Genomic DNA, 11222 nt, shown 5'->3' on the forward strand with positions numbered 1-11222 from the left:
GTAATATATATATTTAGTGATGTAGCCTATGATTGAGCTTTGGCATCAATGCGGCATCAACATTGATGAGACAGAGAGAGAGAGAGAGGGGGAGAGAGAGAGAGAAACCTCAGTCACAGCCAGCAAAACAAAGACGTCAACCTTGTTTATTTTATCAGGAGAGAGCGAGAGAGAGAGAGAGAGAGAGAGAGAGAGAGAGCGAGAGCGAGAGCGAGAGCGAGATAGAGCGAGAGCGAGAGAGAGAGAGAGAGAGAGAGAGAGAGAGAGAGAGAGAGAGAGAGAGAGAGAGAGAGAGCGAGAGCGAGAGCGAGAGCGAGATAGAGCGAGAGAGAGAGAGAGAGAGAGAGAGAGAGAGCGAGAGCGAGAGAGAGAGAGAGAGAGATAGAGCGAGAGCGAGAGAGAGAGAGAGAGAGAGAGAGAGAGCGAGACTTCTCAAAGATTTTTTTTCCATCAGGCTGTGAGAAGTTGCGGAGAGGTGCTGCCCTCTAATGGAGGAGGAGAGGTATAGTCGTTCACTCGTGTGTTTTTTCATCTTTTCCTTAAAAAAAATGAAATAAAAGCACAACGCTTCCATCTGAAAGAATTCTCCCACAGCTTTCAGTCCCATCCTTTCTGGTGTGCCTTTCTGGTGTCCGACTGTGATGTAGAAGGAACAAATAGCCACATTGAAAGATTAGACCTGAAGATCCATGTCATAATGTTTCATGATGACATGGCATGACGATTGCAGACGTTATGCTATGAGGCCTGAATGATAATGTGACCGCATACTATTAAAATTCTGATTAGGCCTACTTGTATGTTTGTTGGATTATAACGAAAGACATGTCGCTGAAATACCAGCATCAGAGTCTATTTAATCTTCCTCTCTTTTATCATATTTATTCGAGTTGTTTCAAGTACTATTTGACTAATGAGCGCGAGGCTGTAGGAAATATTTTAAATTGCTCTATTATGAAGCAAAACCTTTTGGGGTTCTTTTATTGTGGTTTTTTTTTTTTGACATAATAGGATATTACAAACCAGCTAGGGAGTTAGAATTTATACCAATTAATCTTGTAAATCAATCACTGCAGATAGGCTATTTGATTATTTCCCCCCATTTGTAATTCACATCCGCAGCATTTATTGTAGATCCTCTTTAATTCACGTATTGTAAATCAATTATTGTGATATGTTCGTTTATCTCTTCGTGTTGATGAATTTGTCCATGCCTTCTGAGCAGGAAATTACTTTTTTTGAGTGAGACAGTTCTCAGTTTGTCAGTCCTTTGTTACAGTTTCCAAACTCTCCTTGTGACAGCAGAAGAGCCGCACAAGTAAAGATGTTTATCACATGTTGGATTATGTTGAAAACGAGCACAATTGTCTGCATGCTCATCACGCCTTCTTCTGCTTTTCTTTTTTTTTTTTCTTTCTTTTTTTCCAGCGTGCCCGGACATCCAGTCTCACGCGCTCAATCAGAGCGTGTCACCGTGACACAGCTCCATCTCCATCTACTGTATCTAATAATATGGTCAGGAGCTCAGCTGTCACGCGTGGACATTTAAAGTATTAAGGCAACGAAAACATAAATCACAATCTAAATAAACGTTCACAACGCAATTCAGAAATGCATTTAAATTCCTTGTGTAATGTGTTTTCGGATCATGTGGGTAAGTGAAGGACGAAAAGGGCCACAATTTTTAAAGATTAAAGTTTGGAAATACATTTTGGAACTTTTTTAAAAAGAGTTTTAACTTTGTTTGTTTATAGATATTATTATCTGAACTTGGATTGTATTATCAATTGTATAGTAAAACAGCTTTACACTATAAATGTTGTCTTTCATGCACTTAGCAGTGTAATAAGTCGTTATTGTTGGGAGGATAAACGCTCTATTAACATTGAAGCTTGTTTTTAGGGCAGAGGGCAAGGCGCGTGCGCACACTGGCACGTCCAGGCGCATCTCTCGTGGTACCTAAATCCAGGACACTAATAAGGGATGAGATGCGTCTTGTTAAAAAACATCACATGTTTGTGTGCTCATCGGCCCCAGATTAAATTACTGAACATCAGGAGAGACTGGGAGAAGAGCTGCGAGAGCTGGACCAGCAGGGAGAGAAAGCAGACTCTGTCCGAGAACACAAAATAGTTTGGGGTGGTCGACAGGTTTTTTCTTTCTTTTTCTTTTACAATCTACGTTACTTATCTTTCTGAAAAGTGGAAATGGAATCCCTGCGATTTGTTTTTCTCCTATTTTGTGCCTTTTTAGTTTATCAAGCAGATGGACGCAGAAGTAAGTGATGCTACTTAAAATATCTTGTTATGCTTGTTGTATAATTGAAAGGGCTGTTTGGAAATATTAACTGTCACATGTTTTATCATAAATGTTTTCTTGTCTGCTGAAATTGAAATATTTATACCAGAAGTGATATAAACGATTTCATTCTACAAGTCTTGAAGTGAAAACAGTCTTGGTGCATTAGCTATTAAGTTTTAAATGTATTTTGATTTTGTATTTTTCTAGTAGTTTGTGTATCCCTCCTATTGTTGTCAGCTCTCTGTATCAGAGTCCCATGAGCTCAATTAAGGCATGTGCTCTGACTGACAGTTTGTGCTCACATAGAAAATAATAGAGGATTTTTATATGAATTGCTGGAATATGTATTTACCTTTGAAACGTATTTAATGTACACTAATGTCCTGTTTGGCACACAGAGGAAGTTTTTTTTTTAAAACTTCATATGAATGCAAAAACATGTGGATATTTGATTAATAATGTTGGTTTTAATTAAGCCAGCAGCCAGAAACAAAGGACATAAAACAGAACAAGATACTTAATAAATAAAAGGCGTTATGGTATAGAATTTAATCAATTCCTCAAAAAAAGTTAGCCAAGAGATATTCTTATCAGCGATCAAAATGTATCATCTCCTCCCCCACATATAAAGAATGTTTTTTGAATTGATAGAAAAAAAGAAGTGAAGGCTGTTATGTTTGCAAAAATAAACAGAAAACCTTAAAATGGAAAAGAAGATATTTGCTTTGATGTTTTATTTAAAAAAAAAAAAAGAGTGGTGGGAACAATTACAAGCATTCAATGTGCAGAACTTATTAACAAAACTTGATTTTTCATTGGGGATCATCTGTGAACATTTTTTGTGGGATTTGAGTATTAAAATGTGCTTTCGTCATCTGTTTTCAGCTTATGGTGAAATTTTCCCCCACAAGCATGAATTAGCTAAGAAGCTTCCATTTCCAATTCCACCAATCCCTGGCTGGGATCCGGACACCAACCCATGGGATGATTACCTCTACCCTCCACTCAACCCAAAGCCAAAGGAGCTCATGCACCACAAAGGTTAGTAGAGTCACTGTCACTGTGTGAGTTCTTACTGGGATGCTTAGATTTTTTTTCACCTTGAAACTACTGCTTTCCTGCAGGTAAACCCAAGGTTCGTCTGACCAGCGATAGTCCGGCTCTCAACGGCTCGTGCATCTCCTTCACTGCAAAGCTGGAGTATCCTCCGTGCCAGAAGGAGGATGTTAATGGAAACCTTGTTTGGGATGAGCACTGTGAGGATGGTACGGAGCTGGAGGCCTCAGGTGCTGCCAAAAAGCCCGGCCAGGCCATGCACCCCAGACATTTTACACCACTGTCCACCAAAGAAACAACCTTGCACCATATCAGAAAACCATTTTACATAAAACATGAAAGAAAAAAGATATCACAGGTGTTTTGAGATTTTTTTTTAAAAAGTGGTTAAACAAACTAACTTCGAGTTTGGCCCCAATTAACCCAACATTTACATATATTCACATACAGAATTATGCATTATGCATTTTCACCTATTGCCCAGCTGACAAGCAGACATTAAGCATTTATTCTAAATTGTGTGTTTGACTACCTGGTGACTAAGTTTCCTATAGTCACTCAGTTTTACCTCAGTTTTGTTTTCCACCAAACTGTTAATTTGCTGAACGCTCCACTATGCTCTCCATGTAGTAGTACATTGTCTGCTGGAAGCTGTTTGGCTGAAACTTCTGTTTGCTTCTGCAAGGGTCAAGTGTAGTAAACCATCTCCATATTTCTCACATATTTTGACATCATCATGAATTTTGATATGCTTAATAATATACTTTTATCTCTTCTCATCCAAACAGCTAATGGACAGGTGCGTTCTGGCTACGTGTACAACTGGACTTCCTGGATCGATGATTATGGCTTTGGAAAGTGTACAGACTTAAAGAAGTGCAATGTGTTTCCTGATGGGAAGCCATTCCCTCAGAGCAATGACTGGAGTCGCAAGAGCTATGTCTATGTGTGGCACGCGATGGGTGAGAACACACAAATGTACTGCTTTGCTCACACACAGAAAAAGAAGAAAAACCAAAAGTCAGTTTTGATTTTCATTTTCCATATTCACATGACTGGAATTTCTTCTGACTTCAAGCTAAGTGTGGGGAAATCAGAAATCTAATGTTGTTATAATCTAATCCTCTTGTGTTCCAGCATGAAAACCATGTAAACATAGGGAATATAAAAGAGTTGTTGTATCTTCACAAACTTTTATTTGATAGAAAGAATGAAACTGTACAGGATGGTGATTAGCTTAATTTCAAGGTGAAACCAAATTTCAGAACTCATGAGCTGCTGGCAGCTAGGTCACAACAGCTATTATTAGCTAACGATATAATTAGCTAGCACAGGACATATGAAATGGCCATCAGCTAGTAATAACACATTTTGTATTGTATCTTCAAACACCATCAAACAGAAATACGAGCTAAAAGTGGTTGCAGTAACTAAAGGATGTTGTTTTATTTTTATTACGGCCTTATTCCCTTCCAGATTCACTTTTCTCTCCGTTGTCTTTTATTGTTTCGATATTTCGACTTGTGCGATTCCCTTTAATTAAATGATATTCCAGCGTGGAACACAACATTTCAAAGACATTTTAGCATCCCACCATGAGAGGAACATTTGGGTGAAAATGGGTGCCATGTGAATATGGTGAATTGGTCTTCTTTGTGCGTCACAGGCCAGTACTATGAGACATGTGACGGCTCCTCCTCGAGTGTGACCATCAACACCACCACCATCCCTATCGGGGCAGAGGTCATGGAGGTCATGGTCTACAGGAAACGTGAGCGTAGGAAGTACAGCCCCCTCTCCACCGACAACACCGTCTTCTACGTCACAGGTGGAGACAAACAGACCCTTTCAGCTTGTACAGGTTTATATGTCAGCATGTTTCAGCAACCTGCTGAAGGAATTATTTATGCGCCCTCCCTCTCCACACACTCTCTCTCTCTTAGATAAGATCCCAGTGGCGGTCAGCATCTCCCAGAAGGCTGCGGTCAACGAGTCCGACAATGTTTTCTTTCGTGGTGAGGACGTGGTCTTCAAAGTCCAGCTCCATGACCCCAGTGGGTACCTCAAAACCGCTGCCTCCATCGACTACATCTGGGACTTCAGAGATGGCAACCAAGTGGTGACACACCGCGACCTGACCACACACACCTACAGCAGACTGGGGAACATGAGTGTGAAGCTGGTGGTGGAGGCTGCATTCCCTGCAGAGTGTCCTCCACCTGCTGTCACCACAGCTCATAAGAGCACCTCTTCTCCACCTCCCACAGGTACTAGACACATAGATATAGATGCAAACTGTGCAAGGTGTTAGATATCCATAGAGTCTCTAAATGTATGTCTTAAATGAAAGATGGATTTGGATTCTGGATTCAAATGCAATAGCTTTTAATCTGCAATCTGGGGACACTCCACTAGTTGCAAGAATTTGTCAGATTTTTCAGGAGATGAGCCCAAAATGATATTGTCATTTTAAGCTTAGGAAAATAGGACTTTGATTCAACAGTTGCAGCTTTTAAAACCAGAGTTTCCTATTTAAACCTCTGCTGGGGTTTTGATGTCAAGCCCCTTTCCCTTATTAAAAACACACATGGATGAATTGGATGAATTACAAGAGTTATATATTTATTTATTTTTAAAAAGAGGAAAAAAAAGTATAAAACAAAGGCTTAGATACCCTGATTTTTAGTCAATCATAGGGGACAAAATGTAAAGTTGCTGGTTCCTGCAATTCCATATGAAACCTGACAGCATAGCCTATTAAAGTTCCCATCCAAAACTTAAGATTCTCACTGCACCACTATTGGCATTGCTTTGAATATCTCCCACCACACCCACAGTAAAACATGATACAGCAGTTTTACGTTGGCAGAGTTTAGTAGACAAAGATCTTGTGATTTGGATGAGCTGACCAAAGAAAGCATTAACCCTGCTAACCTCAGATACAAATCTGGACCTTGGAGAAGAAATATACAGAACAGATCATACATAGAATTGTTTGCCTATAGAAAACGACATGTGTCATATCGTTTTTTTGCGCCTCCCCCTCCAGAGGCTCCAACAGCTCCGCCAGGTACTCATGCTGGTACTGTCAAGATGGAGACCACACAGGGTGAGTCCAACCACCAATATTGTGTTTGTGTGTATGTGTGGAAGAGAGAAAGTAAGCGAGAGAGACAGAAGAATATCAAGTGCACGTTAAATATTAATAAAGAGTCTAGCAAGAATTTAAAACACAGTTTTTTTTATCAAATACACACTCTCCATTGAGCCTTTCTTTCTTGTTTCAGCACCACCCAGCACCAGTCGGGCCCTCCCCTCCACCTCCTCCTCCCCCTCCACCTCCTCCTCTTCTACAAGTGCCATGCCAACCACAGAGTCCTTACCCCCTTCTGTAGCCAGCTCGACCCCAGAGTACGACCCCACCATGTCCTGGCTCCGCACCAGACGCCTCAACAGCAACGAGTGCTTCCGCTACGTTCACGGCACCTTCATGGGCAACATCACCATTGTTGGTAGGAGGCTCCTGCCATTTTCAGATTCAAATCTTCATCAGCCTTTTCAAACTAGTCTGTGATATTGTCTATCCGGGTCCCGACGTGACAACCACTGGATGGCGCCAAAGTCAGATATTTTTAGTCGTATACTGAGCACTAAGAGACCGTAATGCCTCGTGGTCAGTGAGTCCTCCAGATTGAAATAACACAACAACTTTAGAATAACATTTCTATTTAGTAGTACAGACATTTAAGGTACCAAGAGGATGAATCATACCAACGTACACACAAAAAAAGGTTTGTGTGATATTGTGTTATTAATGTTATGCACAGCTAATCATAGGATCATAAGAACAAATCCTACGTTTCTCATACAGGTGAATTAGGCAGTGGCTTTTTAAATTCTGCACTCTTGCTTTCTAACAAAGTTTTTGCATTGTATTTATTTTTGGCTTCTTGCCTTATTAGATAGGACAGCTGAAGAGAAACACAAAACTGAACCAGCAACAAATGTGTCAAGGACTTCTCTACTCGGGATGCCCGAGCTAAACCAGTGCATGAATTCATTTTTAAACTGTCTGTTTGGTTCAATCAAATTGCTACAAACACTGCTCGGTTAATCAAAGGAAACACATCTTGGTGTTGGTTTGTTTCACACATAAATTGAACTCAGGTCTCAAAGGTAAACTCATGCATTGTTTGACCTACCCATCATGTGACTTCTCACATGCTATGCGGCTGGAGCAATTGCACTGAGAGTTTATGATTGATTGGTTCAAACTGGTTCACAATTAGGTGGGTTTGGGTTAGTTCATTAGTTAAGTATGGACAGTGAATGAGAACAGCCTGACCCTAATGACTTTGGCAATCACTGACCCCCTCCTCCACTTCCATCACAAGGTTCAAATTTGTAGATTCAGGTGAAACGTCTCGAAATAAATGGAATGGATTCTCGTGAGGACTTGTACTGAAGTTCATGTCCCCTTCTTCGGGATGATTTATAACAACTGCAGTGATTCATTGACTTTTCATCTTGCACCGTCATGACGTCAACATTACTTTTCCAATGATCTGGTGCAGAACGAATTGCTGCAGTTTGTGTTTATTGTTAATAAGTAAATGTTAGCATGATAACCCCAAGCTAAAATATTAATTATGGTAAGCATTACAACTGCTTGACTTCAGGTGCTTTTACCATAAGAAAAAACTATTTCATTTCTGAACTATTAATGAAAGGACTTAAGAATATTTGCAGGTGGGATTTGAAGAGCATCTTTTTTTCTTTTGCCATATTAGGTCAGGGTTACCTTTCTCTTTTCCCTCTTATTTTGTGATGTATTTTATGTGGGTAATGTTTAAGTTATGTTTGTCTTTTTTTGGTATGTGCTTTATCGGTTTACATATGGATTGTTATATTGTTCTTATCTGTTGAATCTTCTGTGGAGGCTGGTTTATGTGTGCAGCTCTGGACTAGGATAATGTAAAACACCTTCAGGAGTTTTTATTCACATTTTTACATGATTGAACAAATGTAGTTTGATGTCAAAATAATGTTTCTTTATTAGAAATAGTTTTTCACCCTCAAACTCTGGAAGACGGCAAACACACACGTTAGTCTCCACTAGAAAGTTTTGAGCTTCATCAGTTGAATGTTGTTGGTATCCATTTATGCATCAAAAACATCTAAAACTGACTTTATTAATTTGCTGTCCGCAGAGCCCAAACACCCCCTGAACAGCCAGCCAAACAGTCGCATCATAGATGTGTCCACCTCGAGACTGACCAACACAGATATCAGCTTCCTGGTCAAATGTCTGGGCAGGTGAGCATGAATAAATATGAACAATATTGTGAGTGAAATTTAAAGGGAATGAGTGTGTTTGACTTTTCCTCTTTGTATAACCAGAAAGGTCACATAAAGGATTCATTTACTTCTGTAGCTCTTAAAAGGAAAATCAATAATAAAATAAATAAAATCAAACAGAGACATGACTGGTTTCCAGTTTAATTGGCATTAAGTAGTTTATCTGTTGGTAAAATGAAATTATGTTAAAAAAACACAACATTGAAAATTAAATGACAGATTAGAGACTTATTAGATGAACTAGTTAGTGTAATATATTTTTCTTGTTATTTTCTCATTTGCTTAAGAACAAATTGTCCTGCAGAATAATCTGCTTTATCTCTATTTGGCTGTGGCTCAGTTGGAAGGGAGACGGTTGTTTCTCAACCAGAAGGTCGGGAGTTCGATCCCCAGTTCCTGCAGCTACATGGCCGATGTGTCCTTGGGCAAGACACTTAACCCCAAGTTGCTTCCGCAGTTTCGTCAGTGGCCTGTGAATGTGTATGAATGGATGAGTTAATACTGATGGTCACTTTACAAACAGCTTCTACCATCAGTGTGTGAATGTGTATGAATGGATGAGTTAATACTGATGGTCACTTTACAAACAGCCTCTTCCATCAGTTTGTGAATGTGTAGGTGTGACCTGCGGTGTAAAAGTGCAACAAGCTGAAGTCCATTAACCATTTATTTAGAGCTAAAGATAAATCCACATGTATATGACGTTTGTTGATATATTTAAAAAAAGGGGAAAAAAAATCGATAAAGAATTGTTTTGATACTTTAATTTAAACCTTCACCTTTCGTGCCTTTTCCTCAGCATCCCCACCTCGGCCTGCACCATCGTGTCAGACCCCAGCTGCACCCGAGTGAGTAACATCATGTGTGATGACGTCCCGCTGTCCAAACAGTGTGAGGTGCGTCTCAGGCGGACATTTCTGGAGCCGGGCACCTACTGTGTCAACATCACGCTGGAGGACTCCAGCAGCTTGGCACTGACCAGCACAACCATCACCATCAACAAGTCCCAGGATGCACCCGGTCGGTTACAAAGGGACACCTGCATATTCATAAATGACTTTTTTTTTAATTATTATTGAGCACTTTTACAAAATTCTGTCTGTCTGATTATGTTTCCTCTGTAGTGTCTAAGAAGTCTCACGCTGCAGAGGTGGTGCTCTCCTCCAGCGCCGTTCTGGCTGCCGTCTTTGCATTTGTCGCCTTCATGGTCTGCAGGTGATGTACAGCTGTTTTTAAGAATTGCAGCATCATCCAGCTCTGTCTTTTCACATATCAAGACCATATCTTGACTATTATACTACTTATTACTTATTATTATACTTATATCTCCCTTATGTTTTTTCCCCCCTCCCAGACGTTACAAGGTGTACCGACCAATTCGGAGGTCACTGGTTGAGGATGCCAGCGGACATGCTGGATTCAAAGGCCGTGCGGTCCGTCTGAGGGAGGCGCTGTTCCCCTCCAGTGAGGAGAGCCATCACTTGCTGACTGAGCGACGCCCAATGTAGGCCTGAAGAAGCTACATCAAAGCATATTTGTCTTACACGGCAAAAATACTGGAGAACAAAATCATGACCGACATATTCAAATTCAGGCTGAAGGTTCAACAATGAAGATCACAGGAACTCATTTATGTCTGTAGAGAAATAAAACGTATTAATACTGTGTTTTTGAGACTTAAATTGTAACAAGAATTAAGTTTGTTTTTCTTTATTGTTGGATAAAATGTGCCTGATTAGTTGTGCACAAGTTGTGATTTATGTGTAATGTCAGTTCCAGGACCTTCTTGATAATACCTTATACTGTAATTGTAATAATCTTTATGGATTTCTCTGATAAAATCTACATTTGTATGCTCTTTATAGGTTGAATTACAAATTGAAACTGTAACACTCTTACACTAATTGAAGGAATTCAATGGAGACTCGACACGAGGATTTTAATAAAGATTGTGAACTAACTGCTCATCTTTTCAACACATCTGTCTCCATGTTCTAATAATATGAACTTTTTAAACAGTGTTTTGATACAATTACAAAGGACATTAAGATTCTCTACATATGTAACGGTGACACTGGGATCTTTTCACAACCTAAACTGATGACCCCAGTATGAGCACCCTTATTAGCCCAACACATTCAATAATAGCTGTGTGCCAAATCCATTTAGGTCAACGTCAGACCTCTACTCCACCATATCTCAGAGACAAATAGTGTAATGTTTAACTCCACTATAGGACTTAAGCTTAAACTAAAATCTTTTTTTTTTTTTTAAGATTATACTGAATTAATTTCCTGCTTGACAAAGACAAACATTTGCCTTTAGATCAGAGGATTTTTAATAGTCTGGCAAACAGGACAATTGAAACTTTTGAGAAACGGAAACAATTTACCATAATTTCTTGAAGGGAAATGTTCTCTTTATGAAGTAACGTTCAAGGGGTGGAATTCCTGTGACATTAACTAAATATCTAGTGTGACAGTCCTTTTGTCAGGCTATGTTTGTTC

The 11222-nt window shown here is 39.6% G+C and overlaps 1 protein-coding gene across 2 annotated transcripts; it reads left to right on the top strand.

Moving 5' to 3' along the window:
- The first annotated feature begins 2063 nt into the window (after positions 1-2063).
- Positions 2064-10680, top strand: gpnmb (glycoprotein (transmembrane) nmb). 2 transcript variants are annotated; one of them, XM_020648078.3, is made up of 12 exons: positions 2064-2277; positions 3187-3342; positions 3426-3587; positions 4146-4319; positions 5024-5185; positions 5301-5624; positions 6407-6466; positions 6645-6869; positions 8568-8673; positions 9515-9735; positions 9840-9930; positions 10070-10680. In XM_020648078.3, exons 1-12 carry the CDS (start codon positions 2208-2210, stop codon positions 10221-10223), a joined length of 1905 nt encoding a protein of 634 aa, XP_020503734.2. In that variant the 5' UTR covers positions 2064-2207; the 3' UTR covers positions 10224-10680. The 2 variants fall into 2 exon arrangements, with proteins under 2 accessions (XP_020503734.2, XP_020503735.2); XM_020648079.3 differs by having other exon boundaries at positions 2065-2277; positions 3426-3566.
- The last annotated feature ends 542 nt before the right edge of the window (positions 10681-11222 follow it).

Source organism: Labrus bergylta, chromosome 19 (assembly GCF_963930695.1).
Source record: "Labrus bergylta chromosome 19, fLabBer1.1, whole genome shotgun sequence".
NCBI classification, from domain to species: domain Eukaryota; kingdom Metazoa; phylum Chordata; class Actinopteri; order Labriformes; family Labridae; genus Labrus; species Labrus bergylta.

Bases quoted from the DNA above. Each gene is read 5' to 3' on its own strand.
- gpnmb (XM_020648078.3), top strand. From the start codon at position 2,208: ATGGAATCCCTGCGATTTGTTTTTCTCCTATTTTGTGCCTTTTTAGTT. The intron at 3,588-4,145 runs GTGCTGCCAAAA...TCATCCAAACAG, and splicing joins TACGGAGCTGGAGGCCTCAG to CTAATGGACAGGTGCGTTCT. The intron at 5,186-5,300 runs GTGGAGACAAAC...TCTCTCTCTTAG, and splicing joins CACCGTCTTCTACGTCACAG to ATAAGATCCCAGTGGCGGTC.